This window comes from Falco biarmicus, chromosome 3 (genome assembly GCF_023638135.1).
Source record: "Falco biarmicus isolate bFalBia1 chromosome 3, bFalBia1.pri, whole genome shotgun sequence".
NCBI classification, from domain to species: domain Eukaryota; kingdom Metazoa; phylum Chordata; class Aves; order Falconiformes; family Falconidae; genus Falco; species Falco biarmicus.
Window position 1 is genome coordinate 98890759 of NC_079290.1, and position 22501 is coordinate 98913259.

The window sequence follows — 22501 nt, forward strand, 5'->3', positions numbered from 1 at the left end:
AGGCTGACTTGTCTCACCCACCACACAATCCAGAAAGAGGAGAAGCACAAGACTGTCAAAGGCAAAAGGAAAGACCTATCTTGTTTCCTCAAGTTAGCAGCTACACTCTTTCTTTCCTTGAGCATTATTCTTCCAATAATGAAGTACAATGAAATAACTGTACTTGTGCCCCTCCCTTCACAGGACTTGAGCTTTTAGCTGTTAGTCATTGGTACACTAAGAAACCTTCCGTTCTTGGTATATCTGTGAAGTTATTAATTTACCATTAGCAAAATAAAAATATTTTTTTAAAAAAGTATTTTATTATTTTTTTAAGTATCACAGTTGAAAAAAAATACTGAAATGCTACAAAGCACCTGTTCTTCAAGCGAAGAATTAACACTGAAATTAACTCTCAGGGCACAGTAATAAACAGCTGAAGGGTAGTAACTTAATATAATAATAATAAGTGTTATTATATATTCAATATTAATATCAATATTATAATAATTAATAATGCTGCACATCACCTCAGCTGATGTGCAGAGCACTACCTGATCACACTCTGGAGTTCAAGCTCAGTTGTTCATCCAGACTTAGATATCTAAAGTTTCACTCACTTTTCTGCAGAAGCCTGAAACCTTCAGTCTTAAATTATACAGCATTTCATTTTAGGAAGCTAGAAGTATAGGTACTATGCCTCTCCTCAACTGCGAGGAATTCAAAAGCACTGCTCCTCACGTGGACTGAATATATAGAAAAAGGTACAATTCAGAACGAATAGGTAAAACTTTTGCTAATAAATGAATGTTGTCTGAATTTTCTTTAATAGAAAGGAATCCATATCTCGTACATCACAATAGATTTGTCAGCATTTTGCTCCCCTTCACAACCAATTTGTAAGGTTTAATACTGCACAGGAGCCACTGGAATATATTATGAAATGGAAAACTTTCCTAGAAGTAGTAAAAAAACTTATGTGTCTGCCAGCAGTAAAGACCTTTCAGCCTTTGAAAATATGCCATGAAAGCAAGGATCAGACTGTGCCTTTTATTAAATAAAAATTAAACTAATGTTGATTCTTCTCTATTTAGATTTTTTCAAAGGTTTTACTTTTCCTATTATAAAATCAGAATGGTTTTACTATTTACTAATAAACTCACAATTATAAGACAGTACAGTTAAATACAGGGATTTTTTTGGGCTATGTTTAAGAATCTATGTTGATAAATACACTAAAGAGCCATCTCATCTTATTTTGTAACTTCCAGTTGCCTCAAACATTTACTCCTAAGCTACTACATCAAACTGTCTGATAAACTGCACTGAAATTAAGGACTGACCTCTCACATGGTGATCCTTTGCAATGCCTTCTAAAAATGCATCTTCCCTGTCCCCCTAAAATATTGCTACTAACACCACAATCAAATCTCAGTTAAAACTTACGTGATTGATGGCTCTTCCTACGTGCCTTACCAACATAGGTACAGCACAGTCTGAAAACCAGTAGTGTACCTTATTTTGTAGGTATGAAAACTGAAGGAAGGCAACGCTACTCCCAGAGGACTAATCAAACTTGCCAGCTTTCATTCGTAGATTTCTCAGTGCTCAACTTAAATGATCACACTTAATGTGATCACACTTAAATGATCAACTTAAATGAAAGTGATATACAATAACCTGAGCAACTTCAAGGAAGAAAGAAACTTTGATCTAAAGTCAGTATGTCAGCTACAACAGATTTTTATAAAACATCAACAAAAAATGTGATCAGTCAATACCTTGTCTTCACAATCAAAGAAGGGCTGGCTGCAGATGTGAAGGTTGGAGGCAGCCTTAGCTGCACTGACCACAAGAGGGTGGGATTCACGATCCCACATGGAGGAAGCAGGGCAAGAAGTAGGATTGCAACCCTGGACTTCAGGAGAGCTAACTTTGGCCTCTTCAAGGACCTACTTGGAAGAAGTTCATGGGTTTGGGTCCCAGAAGGTAGGGGGGGGTCCAAGAGAGCTGGCTGATATTCAAGTATCACCTCCTCCAAGCTCAAGATAGGTACACCCCCGTGAGTAGTAAATCAAGCAAGGGGGGCAGGATGAGCAAGGAGCTTCTGGCAAACCTCAAACAAAAGAAGAAAGGTTATGGTATGTGGGAAAAGGGACAGCCACTTGGAAGGAATACAGGGATGTTGTCAGAACATGCAGGGAGACAAGGAAGGCTAAGGTCCATTTGCAATTAAATCTGGCAAGGGATGTCAAGGACAACATGAAGGGCTTCTTCAACTACATCAGTAGGAAAAGGATGACTAGGGAAAATGTGGGTCTGCTGCTGAATGAGGCTGGTGCTCTGGTGATGAGATCACAGAGAAGGTGGAGTTATTGAATGCCTTCTTTGCTTCAGTCTTCACTGCCAAGGCCACTCCCCTGGTTTCCCAGACCTTGGAAGCAAAAGAGGAAGTCTGGAGAAAAGATTTTGCCTTGGTTAAGGAGAATCATGTTACAGATCACTTAAGCAAACGTGATGTCCACAAATCCATGGGCCCTGATGGGATGCAGCCCTGAGTGCTGAGGGAGCTGGCAGATGTTATTGCTAAGCCACTCTCCATCACCTTGGAAAGGTCATGGAGAACAAGAGAGGTGTCTGAGGACTGGTGGAAATCCAGTGTCATTCCAGTCTTCAGACAGGGCAAGAAGGAGGACCCAGGAAACTACAGGCCTGTCAGCCTCACCTCCATCCCTGGAAAGGTGATGGAATAGATCATCCTGGAGGTCATCTCTAAGCATGTGAAGGAACAGAAGGTTATCAGGAGCAGTCAGCATGGATTCACCAAGGGGAAATCATGCCTGACCAAACTGGTAGCCTTCTATGATGGAATGACCAGCTGGGTAGACTAGGGGAGAGCAGTGGATGTTGTCTGCCTTGACCTCAGCAAGGATTTTGACACTGTCTCCCATAACATCCTTACAGGTCAGCTCAAGAAACGTGGGTTCGAGGGTGGACAGCGAGATGGACTGAGAGCTGGCTGAGTGGCAGAGCTCAGAGGGTTGTGACCCACAGCACAGAGTCCAGCTGGAGGGCTGTAGCTCACAGTGTTCCGCAGGGTCACTGCTGGGTCCAGTCCTGTCCAACTTACTAATCGGTGACCTGGATGAAGGGACTGGATGAAGGGACTGGGTGTGCCATCAGCAAGTTTGCTGATGATACAGAACTGGCAAGAGCACCCAGTACCCCAGAGGCTGCGCTGCCATCCAGCCACACCTCAGCAGGCTGGAGAGCTGGGCAGAGAGGAACCTCATGGAGTTCAACCAAGGCAAGCGTCAGGTCCTGCCCCTGGGCAGGGACAGCCCCACGCACCAGTACACACTGGGGCAGAGCTGCCCCCCAGGAGGTCAGCAGGGAAGGGCCTGGGAGTGCTGGGGGGCAGCAGTGTGCCCAGGTGGCCAAGGGACTGGTGGGATCCTGCGGGGCATGAGGAGGAGCGTGGAGGGGATCCTGCCCTCTGCTCTGCCCTGGTGAGGCACATCTGGAGTGCTGGGTCCAGTGCTGGGCTCCCCAGTTCAGGAGACAGGGAACTGCTGGGGAGGGTCCAGCAGAGTCTGTGAAGATGATGAGGGGTCTGGAGCACCTCCCTGACGAGGAAAGGCTGAGCGAGCTGGGCCTTTGTAGCCTGGAGAAGACTGACAGGGGATCTTGTCAAGGTCTACAAATATTCCAGGCACACGCCAAGAGCATGGGGCCGGGCTCTTTTCAGCAGTGCCCAGTGACAGGACAAGGGGCAACAGGCACAAACCACAACGTGGGAAGTTCCATCTGAACACGAGGAAAAACTTCTTTCCCTTGAGGGTGCCAGAGCACTGAACAGGCTGCCCAGAGAGGCTGTGGAGGCTCCTTCCCTGGAGACATTCAAAACCTGCCTGGACGTGACTGTGCAACCTGCTCCAGGTGACCCTGCTTGAGCAGGGGGTTGGACAGAATGATCTCCAGAGGTCCCTTCCAACCTCGACCAGTCTGTGATTCTGTAGCAGAGCAAAGCTTGGATTTTAACAATGGAGAGAACTCCAGGATAAGAGAGTCTAATACTAAATCACTGTATCATGATTTGGGGAGCTCTCATGATCATCTTATTACAAACATCCAAAACCAGTCAACAGAAATGTGTGAGGAGGAGGAACACTCACTTTTAGACAAGTTTTATTAAATACTAAACAGTATGCAAACCTAGTGCTCAGTGCATAAACCCCCTTCAAAGAATCTTTCCTTCACAGATATAATTTCTGCATAATTTATTATGTTGTACAGTAATGTAAACAACCATTAATTGTCTATATCTCAATACTTTGAGTAAGTACATACATAGTGAGTTACCAAGAATCAGCTGAGCCACAGTAGCTGCAAACAGCAATTGCAAGGTGGCAAATTTTGCCTGGCCAACAGACACTTAAGACAGCACACGTCACTTACATAAAACTGTTGCTTTTGATTGGTTTTTCTTTTACTTTTTTGCTACTTGTTCCTTTCAACAGCTTTATATTTTAAGTTTAGCATTGATGCACGGAATAGCTTGCAGGCCTGGGCTTTCTGCCATCATGTGTAAATTAAAAAGCTACAGCCATCTAAAGCTGTTAGCTATTTCCCCAAATAGGTGTTATTTTATACTTACTATTAACATGTTGCAGTAAGAAGAGAGTCAGGAAAAAAAAAACTTATTGGAGAGCTGATGCGTGCCTACCAGACAAGTCTCCTGAAGCAATTTGCAACCTGAATTTATTCTTGAGAGAATACAGTATTTTACCTCTGTAAATTCCTGAAAAAGAATTACGTATATGGGATATGTTCTCCTTTAAACTCTCGCAATGCATTCAGAGGAGCTGCATGATGAAAGGATTGTATTGTATATGATTGCCAATTTGACCACTATTTTAAGCCCTTAGAAATGCCACATTTCATATTTCCAGGTTATGTGAAAGAGATTCCAGCATGTAAGGCATAAATTGTTAGGACAATTTTGAACACATTTTTATCCAATTCCAGCACTCATTCATATCTTGCTCTTTCAAACTCTAATGTTCCACACAAAACAGCATCCACAATGTTTTTCTTCCTGACCTGAAGCTCTAAGGTCTGCCATATGCAGAATTATTAGACTACAATACATTTTAATAATCTTACCTCTCAAAAAAAACCCCAAACCCACAGATCATAATCTGATTTGCCCCATTAATTACTTGTAATTGATGATATCTTTACTGAATAAAAAAGCTGGAACACTTTGTTCAAGGAAACAGGGAACATGATGAAAAATACTCCTCTGACAGCAAGAATATGCTCAGAACTGATTACTCTTCACCTGCCTCTGAGTTCACCAGAGAACCGAGTGCTCAGAAAAGGCAATTCTAGAAAACGGACAGAAAATAGGAGCTAGTTGACATCTACTTTAAAAACATTACCTCAAATATTATTTTTTTTAAAAAAAAGGAATGCCCTGCTTTTAAAACCTCTTAAAATCAAAACTTGTACACAACCTACTGAGACCTGTAACTTACTACTACATTTGTTTACTAAAGCCTCTGATTTATTCTTTTTGGTTCTTGACCTGTGAACTTAACAACTTCGAAAAGAAGTATTTAAGTTTATGAAGCCATTTCATACTAAAAAACAGTTTAAAATGTAACTTTAAGAGAAGCATTAAAAATTTATTTTAATTTTCAACTCAAGCCTGTCTCATTCCCCCAAAACCCCAGCATTTCACACAGGCATGCCCAGCCCAGCTACTCCTATAACTCCTTTCACATGCTTCAGCAAACCTCTGCTCAGCAATGTATTCTATGCATTGTTCTGCATAAAAGCACAGTAACGTGCTTGAAATAAGCACCTAGCAAATTAGCTTAGAAGGTAATTTTGCTCTGAAAAATGACCACTTGAGATCAACAACTTCTCTCTCCACAGAACTTCACTAGCGGATTTGCAGCAACGTCCTGACTTTGGTAGCAAAATTACTATTCTGATACTCAAAGCCACTACAAGAAAGGTTGACAGGTATAAAGCTCAAAGAGACATGGTGATGGACAATACAGTCACCATTAACTGACAACAGGAAATAGAGATTAAGAATCTAAATTCTAAAATTCCAGAGAGCTGTAATTATTAACAAAAGTTTGATTTTGCATCTTTTCAGATCTTATGAAGACCCTATTGATGGACTAAGCAACTTTGATACCAAATACAAAGACTGCTGGTTATCATAATCACCTTCCCACACTGACTTCCTACACTTTGGTAACTCTCGTATTTATTGATGGCAGACACCATCACACAGGAATCTTTACAGAATACACAAGTGGAGACATCCTGAACTCTAACTTAACAGCCTGCACAGCATACCCGTGTTAAGTAGTTGTTTCCTTGAACAATGTTTCTCTCCAGATACATTTTACGTTTAAAACTCATGTTCAAAAACGTGCAGTGTTCTCAACAGAATTTTACTCAAATAGCCCAAAGTCTATCTACAGTTCAAATATGTTAAAGATGCGATAATCATTCTTTTTTGAAAAACTTTTCATTTTTATTTAAGTCCTTCCTCAATCTTTTCCCCCCTCCTAGGCTCGCAACAAATAGCATCATCCCCTCAAAATGTTTTTTTGAGCTGTGAACTCAGAATGCACAGCCAGGTTTATATCCCAAACTCATTTTATGAACATTTGTTTAGAGAGAGTGGAACACTACTGTATTGTTATACTGAAAGGTAAAAGTTGTTTGAAATATCTTCCCACTGCCATGACCTGTGAGAATTTTATCCACGTTGCAGGTTTACTGTGCAGACAAAAAGCAGACAGAGTCCAACCAGGCTTTTATTAGCTCAGGCACAAAATAAAGCAGAAAAGCGGCAGAGATAAGCCCATATCTAACAATATAGAGGTAAATGGACACTTTTGATGGTGAAGAGCATCTGATTAGGTACCAAATGAGCATATACTCTCCATCTGGACACTGTGCAAAGGAGCACTCCAAGTTAAGGGAGCGAGAGTCTGAGAACATGAGACTCTAATTCACCCTGCAGAAACTCACTGGGGTCTAGGTGAATGTTTTAGCTCCCATTCAACAGTAGCATGCTAAGCACAGTTGCACTGTGAAAAAGAAAAGTTATTCTCTTATTAAGATTTGTCTTATTGCAGCAGAAAAACAGAAAAAACCAACCAACCAAACTCTAAATTAGAAAACATGGTCATCTTACAATGGAATCAAGCTGCCAGCCCTGACAAGTTTGAGAACAGGAGACAGATATTTAGCAATTAGCACAAAGAAACATAAATACAAAGCAGTTGATAATAGAAGAAAAAAAACCAACCCCTGTCAGCAAGTACTACACCATTAAGTTACCCAGAGGAATGAGACACAGAAAGCAGACAAAGGAGCCGAGACAAGCAACACACACATGCTACCATACTAAATGCAGACAACCAAATGTAATCAAAGCTTCCAATTTAGAATAAGCAGCAGAGCGCTGCCACAAGTTGCTAACAACACTCAACTTCTCTATTCTGAAACACCACCATTCCTGGAGATAACACTTTATATAAAATCTTTAAAGAGCTTGGGAGAATGCAGGTAGAAGGCCATGAGGAGGAAAGGTAGTAGAAGAAGAATGTTAAATTGAAGAAGAACAGGGAAAGGAAGAAACTATCTATCGATATGCTTGCACAGAAATTATGAGGTTTAGCATTAAGATTAGCTATGTACGCTTAAAGAGCCTGCATGCTAAGTCAACCCTGGCTGCTGGGCCCAGCCATCTGCACGCTAACCCAGAGGCTGCCATAGTCTGTGGCCTGTGCTGGCATCTATTCAGAGGCAGTTAAGAAGGGAAAACTAGGTTTCTGCGCTGGGATGCGAAGTGTGTGCAAGCGATCCTGTACTGCAGTTGCACAATGGAATGTGTTCTCTCTTCACAGAGAGTACAGTGAAAAAAAAAGTATTCTTTCCCAATTAATGCTTCTTTTCCTGGTACTGCAAATACCCATGCTTTAAATGTAACATTCTGCTCAATCAGCAAGGTCAAAAGGTGTATTTAAATCGAACTGGGAGTTTTACCCCACTTTTCAGCAAAGTACTTCAACTACTTTGTTTCTAATATTTAATGAAGTACTTTAAATTCCACTTAAAATGTTCATACACAGCTCTGTAGTTCCTTTTAGTACCATCTGTGTTGCAATCTGCAGTCAACTCTGCTACTCACGATGAACGTAGACTGAAACACTCTTGACAACAGAAAATCCCACATAACAGAGTTCATGCTTGGGAGCATGTTGCATACTCCCAAACACCAAATCAACACTGCGGAGTCAGTTAGTTATCTTTGTAAAGCCAGTACCCACACACTTTTGAAAGTTTTAGGAGACCACCCCATCAGCTTTGCCTCATTACCTGAACATGCGCTCATCCTGTACTGCATGTGAACTAGTGAAACTGTAGCAGAAGCCCACACCCACTGATTTTTTGCCCTTTCCTATCCCTGGCAGTGCTCTTGACTCCATCACTGCCACCTCCTCCCATTTCCAAGCTCACACAGCCAGCCACGAACAACAGGTACAGCATGGACAGCACAGGCTAACAACGCCTTGCCAGACACCCAGTATTTGCGCTGTGAGAGTCCAGCACTGAGTATTCTGATCTGACTCTGCACAGGAGGAGGTGCGGCCCCGCAAAGCTTATCAGCTAAACTTCCACAACACCGAGCCACAATTCTTCTGTTTCAGGAGCGGCAATTCAGCTAATTATCTCTGCTATAAATAACCCACAGCCTACATGATCTACCTAGATATCTGCCTGCATAGGGAATAGAGTTACACAAAACAAGTTCAAGAAATAAAGCAGAATTACATGTGGTCTCTCAAGAAGTTGTCAAAAAATCCTCAGAAGAGAATGAGGAGTCATATATTAAGGAAGAAGAAAGAACAAGTAGATCAGTCTGAAACACCACTGAAAGCCACATGAAAGGGTACACAGGTTCTGAATGCTGGTAAGCATTAATTAGTGATCCGAGAAAGCAAATATTACTGAGGTCAGCAGTTTTTGGTTAGTAACATTAGGATAAGAACGTGAAGGAGCAAGGTACGTGAGCAGCAATACTGCAAACAAAAATCAGGTTTGACAAATATAGAATTAAGTTTAAAATTATTCAAAAAGCTTATCACATTAATTTTTCAGTGTAGCTTTCCCACTTTGTCCATCACCACTAATATTTTAAATAAAGGGCGGCAGCAGCACTCAATTGTCAACAATTTTCAATGTAATAGGAAACAGTCGACTCCTTTTTTGCTTAAATAGCCAGTCTACTCCAAAAATGGCTAAAAGTCATGTTGTGTGATCAGTAACTCTAGACCAGTTCAATTTATCTTCGTCTACTACATCTGCAAACTGAGACATGAAAGTAAAAGAGCATGAGTAGAAAGATCTGGTACAAGAGAAGCTGAACCTAAGGCAAGCATCCCATTTCAAATACGCTTAGATTACCAATACTGGGCCAAAGAAGTGACCTGCCTCATATGCAGAAACAGCTATGGGGAGAGAATTAAAACAAACAAAAACACCACAACAACAAACCAAAAAGTAACATGATTTTTGAAAGTGACCAATTACCCAATCTAGATCTTTTAAGAGAAAAACAACAACGTAAAACCTACGTAGCACCCTTTGCTCCTTCCATTTAAAGCAAAAGTTCTGTAGAGAATCTAGAACTTTCCTACTATTCTGGATGCAAAGTAGAATGATAATTATTAAAAGTATTTCAAGTAAAGGTTTTCCCCATTATTTGAAAAAAAACATATAGGTTTCCTAGTCTAATCAAACACGCACCTTGAGCCCACTAAACTCTGATGCTGCTCATTACAGTTACCAGTCAACAGATTGTCAGACTCCTATCACCCCTAAATGTTTCTCGAAACTAAGAAAATAAGCCAATTTAGTTTTTCTTTTCCTACAAAACAACTGCAAATCATCATTAATATTTCTATTTTCCTTCATTTATATACACTGATGAAAAATTCCTCCCTCAAAATTCAGTTCTGCAATTTGTAACATCTCATTTCAAAGTCCACAAACAAATATCCAGCATTTACTTTCCCTTTTTAATCACAGCAAAGGCAAGCAGGCAAGAGGTCACAAACATGAGTGACTTGCTTGCCTCTGTCTTTTCTGAATCATGATGAAGATGCACACCTTGGAAAAACATGTAACCATTTAAACTGCAAGATACTCCAGAAGTCATCCTACAATACCCTTCTTGACTAAGGATGACACATTAAGATCAAGTTGGCTTTAAGAGATTTTTTTATAAAATTAATTTTACACCTTGGTCATGTGAGTGCAAGGGTGTTTTCAATGTCTGTTTGATCTGTCTTGCACGAGCCATGAATTTCTTCCTCATTCAGATGAGAAATTCTCTAATACCAACCAATAATATGGGTCAGACCACACAGAACCACTGTAACTGAAAACACATAAGCACTACAAAACACAAAGGACTTTCAGCCCACCCGACACTATGGATCTGCAGTTCTGGGTTTAAACTAGCACAAAGTTGCAAGATGCTATTCTGAAATTTCAAATAAAAGCACACCACATTGCACGAGGTATACGCAAAGCTTCTATCTGTGAGTGTAGATGGCAGTAAGGATAGATTACACTAAGGGCACAAAGCTTGCACACCATTAGTATTTCTGGAAAAAAGTTTCCCATTGCCACACTGGCATCTGCAAAACCAACACTTCAAAAACTACTTGAGAGGATGCAGCCTGCCCCAAACAGTAAGTAAACAAGAGAGATTAGACTGATGTCGACCTAGGTTCAGTACTCATTCACTATACCCTGCTGAGCACTTGAAAACAGAACTGACAGGAGCTAACTTACTGACTTTCGCGGTGGGGAAGTCAGGCATCCCCCTCCTTCAGTACACAGGACTTCTGACACTAATGGGGAATCCAACCATGGAACTGGGATGCTGAGGAGAACAGAACAGCTACTGAATTTATTAAAAAAATCCAACCAAAACATCAAGATACTGTCCCACTGAAACAGACCTTAGGAGAGCACTTAAACACTGCATCTTCAAACATACTTTCATCATCCTTTTGATGGGGACACAAGTGTTTTCAATTAGTTTGCTTCACAGCCAATTTAAAAAGATTCTCAATCATGACGTTTAATGTCATAAACAGTAAAAATTCAGTGTTAAAATATGAGTTACAACCATGCAAAGAAAATCAGGTACATGACATGAACTCAGCTACAACGTTATAAACACCTCAAACAATAAACATACTCAGGACTTGGAAGCTCTTGACAAGAAAACTACATGGCAAGCTGTCCAGCGTTCAGTGGGCTGCCTACAAGAACTGATTTTCCCTATTGTTTTCAACTTGGATCTCAACCAGAACACACATGAAGACTGTAGTACCACCCCAAAGAATGCCAGTTTCTCATACACATTTTTCAGGAGGATGGAAAAAAGCTTACTGGATGTTGTTGGGTTTTGTTGGTTGGTTGGTTTCCCTCAAAGACATACTTTGAGGAATTTCATCTTGTTGTTGGGCATCCATTTCTGTACCTCTCTTTTGCCTTTCGTTATCCTTCCAGTCCTAGTCCCCAAGTATCCTTTCCCTATATTCTACCATGTCAGCAGCAAATCCATTAACGAACCATCTTTTGCAATTCCTTGTGTGTCAGTTTCTCTGTATACACTGAAGCAGCATTTCTCAAGGGCACTCTTAACAAGAATGCAGGTAGGATTAGATTTACACCAGAAGAATGAGAACTATTCAAAACTTTCTTCTTTTTAAACGTAATGGGCACTATGGAAAACACCATATTCTGTTTCAGACAGTTTGTTTCAGAATAGCATGCCAACTGTGGTCACAGTAAGAAGTTCCAAGACAGCAAAACCTGAGTGGTGGGATGATGTTCCGCCATATACTTGTAACAAAATCTTCAGGACCATCTTTTTATCCCAATAGTGTATAATAGCGAAGTGCAGGAAGATGGCAAATGGTTTCTGCTCTTACTCCCTTACACAACTGCAAAGTTCTCTTAAAAAAATAAACTCAAACTCCACTACTACTTGCTGATTCTTCAGAGGACAAATATGTATTAATGTCTTAGCTACATACAGTGAATATAGGAACTTTATTTTACCAAATGGCTGATTTTTGTTTCAGCCTGATTTTACAAGACAAAATTATCTGAAAACACATTTGAAGTCTAAAGGAAATTTACAAACATCTCAGAATAGGGAGTGACAACATGGTACGACGGGAAGGAAAATACCAATAAACATCAAAATGCTTAGGACTTGACTAGCATCATTCAGGGAGGTGGCACTACTGAACTAAAACAAGTCTGGAGCACTGCAGACTTACATCACATTGCATACATAAAAAACTCACATCGACACATGCTGACAAAGAAACTTTCCAAAGCAGACCAGGATGCTGCTCATTCAGGGCTGTAAAGCAGTTTTGCCGGCAGAAAACTTTCGCCAGCTCTGTGCCTCCACTGGAATGCTCTGTTGACTTATGTTTAGCAAAAGCTCATCTACTGTAAAACAAGCCTTGGGTTTTGATCAGAAAGTAAAACTGGAGTAAATATTCAGCAAAAACAAGAACTCCAAATTATTAAAAATTACATGGCGACCAGTGCCACTCACTGCACAAACCCATTCATTTTGCAGATAAACTTCCTCTTTCACCTCACCTAGTCCTTTTTCCTTCAACTCTTGAAAAAATCATATTTGTGAAAGGCCTTCTCAGCTATACTGCACATGATTTTAATCATAAAGTCAGACAAAAAGTGGAAACCATGTAGGAAGAAGTATCAAGTACTGCAGTTCCTTATCTAAAATCTGCTGTTCCTTGTCATCATATAAGAAATATTAAGCAAAACAGGCAGCTGCACATACTTGTATTTAATGCTAGAAAAAATATTCCAGTCGCTCAAGAGACAGATTCAGAATTTTGAAGCCTTACACTTAGAGGAAAATCTAATCTTGCCTGGAGGCTTTTGTACACTACTTACTTAGGATTGGCATTTATGTTTAAAATGGGATTGTGGAATAAACTAAGACAATGCAAGTTCAATAAATAGGTTATCATGTACATTTTTTCATCTTATTTGCAAGTCTAAAATATTCTCTAATACAAAAAAAAAATCAGAAAAAATATTTAAACGTTGACATTTTCAGCAATGTGTTTTTCAAACAAAGCATCAAATTACTCTATAGAAAGTTTACAGTTTCCAGTGCATCCTGGTATTTTTTTAAACATATTGAACAGTATCTTCATAAACACATGCAGAGATAAGCATGCTATTCCAGCCACAGCAGCTGCTTTGATTCATGTTTATGAAATGCTTAAAATTCTTGGAATATACATACACTGCAAAAAGAAGATGCAGTGTTGCCACAAATCGCCAAGTAAGCCAGTACTAGCCTACTATCTGTGCTGTTGAACACGAAGAGGCAGCAGCATAGACTGGTAGGGGCTAGCATCTAGAAAACAGACCATACATAAATAAGTATGTATCCTGTTGCTAGCGCACAATGAACCTCTTTGCCCCATCTTCAGCATCATCATTAACTGTGCCAGTTACCATGCACTAACGCAAGCACACAGCAATGTTTCAGACCCACCCTTCTACTGCTGTGCCAACTGATATACCTCAAAATAAGTACTGTACCACTAATAAGCACCAAAATATATTCATGGTTTAATCTGTCAAAAGAGTCATTGTGGTATAAATCTTTGCCCTGAGTTATAACACTCAAATAGCAAATAAGTTACTATAGGACAATAAATCATTAGCGACTTCATTAGGGGCTGTTACCATATAGATTGCCCTATGGTGAGCTATGTGAAATGAGACTGAACATTCAGATTACCTCCTAGGGAAAAGCTGCACCTTACAAGCCACTGACTTCACATTATCTGAGGAAGACGAAGGTGTATTTGATAAGCGTGCACATGCTTGAGGATGTCTCTATTTAGGATGTAACAAAATGCCAGATAAAGGTTGTGCCTGATGACGAAGGGATTGTCCTGGTTTCAGCTGGGATAGAATTAATTGTATTGGTTTGGGATATGGTTATGAATTTGATTAGATGTTTTGATGATGGAAGATTAAGTTTTTTAATTATTATTTTTAGATTAAAAGACAGCTATCAAAGGCCAGAACTGCAGGGGTTAATTAACACAAACCAAGTACAGCAGCATCAGAAAGCCATTGAGTCCCTTTTTCCCCCAAAACGAGGAATGACATAAGGGGACACTCTCCCACGGCACTGAAGACAGCTTGAGGAACTCCTACTCTTCATCAACATGTATCTTGAGTTCATGTCATTGATTTTCAACTCCCGTCAGCAATGCATTTTTCTGATTGACCTTCATACAGCAAATTTTCAATCTGCTTGTTGTTAACTTACTGAGCTCCTCCCTCAGCCCTCAGTGAACACCCATCGCATGCCACGAAAAGATCATAAAGACACACACAACCAACTCAAGCTCCAGCAGACCTCAAACTCCGATGACTAACTTCATATCAACACACAAAGTCAGGTACTGACTGGACAAGCTGACATCCCTGATACTGTCTCTTGTAAAAAGACACACAGGAACGTTATATCCAGGCAACAGCATGACTGAGTTAATTTGGTGCTTTGGGTCACAAGTTAACTTGATAGTTGAGTCCTCTGGTACACGTCATTGCACAGCGGGGACCTTTTCTTTGTAGGCTGCACTTACTGAAGACATAAAATTCACTGTCTCCAGCCAACACTTTCACAATCCCTTAAAGAGCCTTCTACGCGCTGCCGTCAGTAACAGACCGCCTCACAAAATACAAGGAACCAACAAATCTGAGAAGTTACTCAGTTAAGCAACAGCATCTGCACAGCACTGCTGCAGCAGCTGGCATTTCGCTATAGTAGGCAGTAATTGTTTCCATTAATAGATTCAAACCATGCCCAGGGTGGGCCAAATAAGCAAAGACACAGTACTACTTTCCCACCATTTGGGACAGTCTGTCCATGCCAGAGACACCAGCAACACAGCCAGAGGCAGCTATTGCTACTGCTACTCAGTCTGCACCCAACTCTAGGGGAATGAAGGACTTAAATCTGGTAACATCTCTAGCACAACAGCAACAAGTACATTTGTCAGTTTAAAGATTTAGCTCTAATCTTATTACTAGCAGTACCACCATGCTGACTCCCCGAACAGCAGGTGCCTGCCTGTGCACGCTGCGCTGGAGGCCTGAGACCAAGAAGGGATTTGCTTTGTCCACAAAACTCTGTACCAAGATTCACACCCCAGCTCTGTGCACCACACTGACCTGCACAAAGGGCAGCTGGTGTGTAGTGCTTCGCTCTGAGCTCAGATTCTGCAGAACAGTGACTTCTTAAGCACGTCCTAAGGTATTTTGAATCTAGACCACACCTGGGTCACTAAAGTATGCTTACAAGTTTCATTTGACTTTGTATTTTTTAATTATTACATGACAGTGAGTCTAATCAGAAGTCTGAAATTTTATCATATGCACATTTAATAAACCAATGTGATGCACAATACAGCAAAGAATCTTGTTTTCAAAAGAAGAAAGCTGTCTTCACTATTTATACTAACAGGGCGAAGGAGGTAAAAATAAAACTTTTTCCTTTAATCCTGATCTCAAAGAAAAGGGCCCCAAAAACCAAATCCATTTTAAAAGAGCTGTACATGTTTTAAATTCGTAATTCATTTCAATAAACAATATATTCAAGGTGTATCAACTGGTAATCCAGACCTCAAAACACACCTCCAGCTGCAGTAATAAGGAAGCGCATGCATACCTGCCCTTCTTAAACACAGAAGCTAATTGTGACTGAAGGCCTCATCTTTTTAACAAATCTTTTCATGTTCCACAATGTAGGCATTTTTAACATCATAAGACAGAAAAACTGGACAGGTTCAAAGCTGAACCTCATTCTGCTGTGTTCTACTCCAGAAATATTTGAACTTAATACTCAGTAGTCCAAAAGAAGAGAATGGCTACAAAGCCATGATTGCCTAAACATGGTCATACCAAGCACAGGTTTCTTTTTCTTCAAACACTTTATTTTTGTTCTGAAATACTGCCAGCTAAGTACTACTAGCTGCTTACCCGCAATCCCAACAGCCTCCAACAGTTGTTTCCTCTTACAATGCCATTTAAAGACCAAAGCACAAGGTCCTAACAGCTGTCTGGATCTTATAAACATGGTAAAATAATGGATGTTGCATTTATTCACAGATCAGGCCACCTTAGGAAGAGCCAACAGCCGTTCCACTGAGTGTTTTGGATTACAAATTTGTGTCTCATTTTGTTTCAAATTACATGGAATTTGGAAACAGAGATTTTTTCAAGGAACTGCATCTAGTGTCCATCTGAGCCATGAATGAATTAAAGCACTGCAAAAATAGCTCCCCAAAATGATGTCTTCCAACCACACATTTCATAATTCAAATACCCCTCTTCTGTAACAGTTCACATCCTGAATACTGATGTCTAACAGGAAAGTTAACAGAAGAGGTCAAAATCAGATTACTTTTACAATTTCCTGCGAAGATAAAAGCTGCTGCCTGCTATTACTTCATGATCTACCTCAGGTGATAATTTGAATACATGATCAAAGACATGGTCTCATTGATCATTCCCTCAGATATTGAAATAATTAGCAGCTGTCCTATTTTGGCTTCTACAAGTTCCAGTTTGAAAAAGTGACCCTTACCAGAAATGCATATCCCCTCCCTACAACAGTGCTCTTATCTCTGATGCTAGTCAAAACAACATATCAAAAACCATGAAGTGCCACAACCACCACATGAAGGACTATACACTAATGACCATCCAAAATCATGTTTTCTCCAAGGCAGGGGGAGCAACAGCTGTTTTCAGGAAAGAAGAGTTTTAGGACAAGCTGCCTAGGGATGAAATCTGTGCTTCAGATATTCAAACTTTGAAAGAATCATGACCTACAAAAACTAGGTAAGACACACACACATCTGTTCCTAGCTATTTATTTTATTAAAGAGCTTAAGTCTACTCAAAAAAGCCCTCATATATTCTGGAATCTTTAGTAATTTAGAGCTATAAGAAGAGTTTTACATAAGTAGCACTGGGTCTTGGTGCTACTTGTCTGTTATCAAAATGAGGACTGAAGAACACAGAGCATGCAAGTCATAAATATATATTTTTTAAAAGTTAAGTCAGGCAAGAAAGATACTTTCAGAGAAAAGTAGTAATTTTAAGTTCAGCTCTACATTCTGATTATTTCTCATTTTCTGACCTGAGATTTTAATAAGGCAAAGTTTGCACAAGGCTACTGTGCTTTAAGGGAATAAATTGCCCAATAGACAAATTTTTGCTTCTGTCAAAAGTACAACTGAAATAGTATTTCAGTTCTACTGTCTCCATAGTTCCTTGTTTATTTCTGTCAAGACAAATATTTTGCTTACTGAAGGAAAAATCATGTCATGAAGAACTGTTGTCAGGGAACTAAATCAAAACTTTTCTTCACAGATCCTATGCGTTAAAAAGTGTAGCTGAAAGGACAGGTTGCAGCAAAGCATATTTGAACAATCAAAAGCAAAGAAGGATCCCAGAAAAATCTAATTTGTCTTACTAAAAAATAACATCCCTAACACAAAATCAAATCTTTCATAGATGTAGAGAGAGGTGTGAAATTTCCATTGTAAAATATTACTCAAATATTTTGAAAGACTGTAACTCCATACTGTAATTATCTCATCATTACATTTTAATACTGCACCTTATTGCCAACAGCCAAATGAAAACATTTATAGCAAGACAGCAGGATGTAGACAATTGGCTCTGAAACATAATACCCATTCCTAAAAGACCAAGTTAGAACAATTTTTTTCAGGAAGAGTATACTTTGAGAAAGGAAATTCAGACTCCCAGGTGAAAGCAGAAAAAAATTAGAGGGCTCACAGAAAGACAAGATATTCTTCTGGGGAAGAAAGGGAAATCTCTATTGGTTTTGGGGAGGAGACAGACAACTAAAACAACACACAAGCACACTTAGGGCAGCTATCAAGGAAACTACTGCTACGAATAATAGTAGAACAAGGGTTAAAGGTATAAAGTCCAACAATCAACTTGCAAAAACTTGACCAGCACCAGAGACTGTACCTGATAGCAGCTAACGAAAACTGTTCCTTTCTGAACTCTGTCCCCTATTATTTCAGTCAATAAAGATTTCCCTGTGCCTTTCAGACTCAGATTGTTCAGTTTTACTATTTTCTGGTTTTCCTCCCTCGTTAGTGTAGAATGCCAGAAGTCGTGTGTCTGTGGGAACGGCAAGCCTATTGCTTATAAAAAGACAGAACACTTGTATTTAATAACAATTGCTGTTTTGTAGCTGTGTTTGTTAAGGTGCAGATGCTGTGTGGTCTAGCAGTTAGAAGATGCAGTCAGAACCCGGTTCTAATTTATATTTAGAACTTAACTGCTTTACCTCTAATACAATAGTGAAAGTTGGACAAATGACAGCACTGTCTGGGATTTTAGGTTTTTTTCACCACTTTTAAAACTAGCCTTACTTGCCCATCTAAAATCGTTCAGAGCTATCCTTAATAAAACCTAAAGACTGATGACCAACACGCATCTGAACTCAGATTTAATTCAAGGACTCCTTACAGCATAGGCAAAGCTAGTATTTTTTTTTTCCTAACTTGGGATATCCTTCCCAGAACAAATTCTATAATGTTATAATAATTAAAGAGGTATTAAATTTTACTTTAAAAATTCTGTCAGTATCTTCAAAGTTATAACTGAGAGAACAATGCAAATAAAGAGCGTGGTCCTGAATTCTATTCCCCCACACCCTATAGTCTCTTGGCTTCAACTGAATTAAGAAAAGCAGCCCTGGAAACCAAATTTGCTTTAGAAGGCTACTTATTCTTATTCCAAAGCGCAGTACAAACTTGTACTTCCATTCAGCTAGAAAAAGGAAATTTCCATATAAAAAGATAAAAAGTAAAAAGGGGAAGATAAGACTAAACAGAATATTAAAATAATGTATATAGTAGAGAAAGACCAATTAATCACCCTAACAAGTGAAATCATTTCTGCAATGACATGGTTGCTCTGAAAGAAAAATCCAGTTGAGCTATATAAAAACAAGCTACACAAAGAAAACCAAAAATCCATTTGACATCTCTAGCCCTGCCAAGGCATTGATCCAAGTACAAGCAGCAACTACTCAGCAGTTCAGAGCCAGTTTATACAGACATTTTATGGTGGGTACACATAGAAGAACAGAATTTATTTTTCATCATGAGAAATTACACTATTTATCTTGAGTAAAAAAATAGAAATGAACAGTTTAGCAGTGAAGAAAATGTAAGGATCCTCACAAGGCACTAGAAAGTCCATCAGGCATCTCAACAGGTTACATACAACACCTGCATTAAGCAGGTATCCAAACTATATGTCTGCACTAGCAAGAGTTACTTCTGATCAGTATTTCTGACTGTTATTTCCAATAACACATCAAGGAGTTGTTTCAGACACAAATTACACTTGTGACAGCCAGCCAAATTGCAGCCTCACACTGGGCTGCAAGCAGGACAACTATCACTTGCCAACACAGCTGTTGATGGCAAGGCTGCACACAAGCATCACAGCTCACCCGTAAGGCCCTTGGTGCAGAACCATAAGCCAATTCCAACCAAGTAAGTGAATTTATATTACAGGTGTTAAAGCCCAATAAACACGACCCACACAAGCTCTCAAAAGACAGATAATTACTGCACAGTCTCACTGAAACCTGCAGGACAACGTGCACAACAAGCAAAATTCACAAGTTACAGGCTCTTTATTAAACCATCTGGCCCTTAGACTCTTCAGTCTATTGAAATAATGGCTTTAAAATCTTCTGTTCTTGCTTTGTAAACTCAATTTGTATTCCATGTTTTATACCTGTCAAATCCACTCACTTTAAAGAGTTAATTCTTATTATAGCAGTGGTGTGATGAAGGGCATATAAATGCTTCATTAAACAGGAGGAAAAAAACCCCCATGCTTTCTAAAATAGAATAGTCTCAAGAAAAACAAGATTTCCATTTTACAGATGGGATGCTAAGACCCACAGAGACAGCATGACTTCTGGAAGATCACACACACAAAAAAAAAAAATCTGTTGAAGGGGCAGGAAACAAGCACAGATCTTTAAAGACCCAGGCCAGCACATCAGCCACAACAATGGTTCTGAAGAAAATACAAGTGGGATTTAAGTTAAACTGGTGCAATTGCAGCTATATTCCAGTATGTGGATTACTGTGAGAAGCACCTTCGCATCTTTGATGTGTAAAAATAGAAAAGGTCTCAACTTTTTCTGCTGGAAAACTATAAAAGCCTGACATACCACCTTTGAAAAAAAAAAAAAAACGTATTCTCACAACTGTGGTTTCTTTGTAACTACTATGAACCCGATCAAAAATGTTCTTAGTAAAACTTCGAGTGGTAGGGACATGTTCAGATTAAAAATGCCATAACCATGCAGATTATTTCATGCTCCTTGGCATTAAATACATTTAACAGATCAACTTCAGTTGAGCAGTCCGCAGGTAATTGAACAAATAAGCATACAACGCCACTATTCCACTTGCACCTCCCTGTCTTTCCCCACACTCCCTCAAAGGAAAGAAATCTTTTCCTGTTCTGATCTATTTTTACAGTCTAGTGCATTGGTATTTTGGATTATTTCCAAGGGTATTCTTTACTGGGGCATCACAACTAAACGCCAGATTTCAAAATTATTTTAGCAAATTCTCATATGCTACTTCACAGAACAACACTGAATTAATAAAGGATCTAGCAATTACAGCCTTTTCAAATGCAAATACATTAAAACTAGTAAACAAACTTAAAAAAATACCACCACTAGCATAAAATTCAGATTCTGCTTCTTCCCCCCTGCGACACACACAGGTTACATCAAGTTTATTTGCAGCCTGTGCTGAAGGGAAATTTCTGAAAACTGCGAGCACAGGCAGTTTAGGTCTCCTCACCTTATCAACAGATTATTTTTTGAGAAGTTAATGAAGAATCAGGGAGGCCAACAGGGCTGGTCTGTCTCCACATCCCAAGCCGGGTCCCTCCCGACCCCGCTCTGGAAGCCGCCTGACCCCGCAGGGATGCAGCCCCGGGCAGGGACCCCCGGCTGGCGCTCGCCCGCCGCCCCCCCCCCGCAGCACCTGAAGGCACGGAGGGAGCGCTCCAGGACCCCGCCGCGCCCCGAACAAAGGCAGGCGATGCCTCTGCGAGGCTGAGGCTGAGGAACCGGGGCCGGGTTTTCCCTTGGGGCACGGCGGCTGGGGTTTTTACCTTTCTCCCTGCTTGGTGTTGGAAGGCGGAGGGTGAAGCACAGTCTGGTTGCCTTCCATCTCCACGATGCACTTGGTATTCAGGTCCAGCTCTGCAAGGCGACACGGCGGGGGGCTCAGAGGGCGAGCGCACCCCGCCTTCCCCCTCACACGCCGGGGCAGCTCGCCCCCCGGCCGCTCCCCCTCGCCGGGGGCAGCCGTGCCCGTGCGAGGCAGCCAGGGGTGCCTGAGGGGGCCCGTCCTCCCGCCAGCCCCGGGGAGAAGCCTCAGGCGCGCACCGGTGCCGCCCCCTCCCCACAGACACACACGCCCCCCCTCAGCCTCCGCGCCCCCACCCCCGCCGCCCCCTCGCCCGGCGCCGCCCGCCGGTTACCTCTCCTGTTCATCGGCCGGACCCTGACGGCAACTTTCACCTTGGTGTCCGACATCTTCCCCCCCTTCCCGGGAGCGGCGGGCGGCCCCGCTCAGCGGCAGCGGCGGCTCACGGCCTCGCAGCGCCGCGCACAGCGACACGGCGGAGCGCCAGCGTCCATGCCGGGCCGGGGCGAGGGCGGGGGGCCGGGGCAGGCGGGGATGGCGAGAGGCGGCGAGGGAGGGAGGGAAGGAGGGAGGGAGGGAGGGAGAGGAGGAGGGTCCGGCGCCGGGGAGGGCGGTGGTGGCGCAGCCCCAGCCGCCTTGCTCAGCCGCGATCCACACCGGCTCTGACGCTGGCTGCCGACGGCCTCGTTTGCATAACCGCTGCTGCTACTGCAGCTGCTGCCGCCGCCTCCCCGCCAATCCCAACCGCCATCTTCCGCCTCCTCCTGCCGCGCCGCCGGGATTGCGGCGCCCAGGCAAGCGGCGAGAGGCGGGGAAAGGCCACGGTGCCGGAAAGGAACGGAAACACCCGAGCGCCTTCGGTACGGGGAGGGGGAACCCCCCTCCCACCTCGGCCGGCCGCTTCCTCCGAGTGAGCACGCGCGAGGGGCCGCTCCTTGCAGTGGCGACGCGGGCGGGAAGGTGGCGCTGGCGGCCGCGCATGCGCAGAGAGGGCGGGGGAAGCCCGGCCGTGCGCTTCGCCCCGGCGCTGCCTGCCCGACCCTGGGCGGGAGCGGGGCCGCTGAGGGGCCGCCCGCCTC

General features: G+C 41.7%; 1 protein-coding gene across 6 annotated transcripts in view; it reads right to left on the bottom strand.

Annotated features, from left to right (window-relative positions):
• KIF13A (kinesin family member 13A) overlaps nt 1-22184 on the bottom strand; it is a 120458-nt gene extending 98274 nt beyond the window's left edge. For 3 of the 6 annotated variants that reach the window (XM_056332376.1, XM_056332375.1, XM_056332374.1), the window contains exons 1-2: nt 21757-22178; nt 21385-21475 (exon numbers count right to left, since the gene is read on the bottom strand). In XM_056332376.1, coding sequence (XP_056188351.1) covers nt 21385-21475; nt 21757-21811 — 146 coding nt within the window. In that variant the 5' untranslated portion in view covers nt 21812-22178. Of the gene's footprint in view, nt 1-21384; nt 21476-21756 lie in introns of all 6 variants that reach the window. The other 3 variants (XM_056332378.1, XM_056332381.1, XM_056332380.1) reach the window with 3 other exon arrangements.
• Nucleotides 22185-22501: the final 317 nt, after the last annotated feature.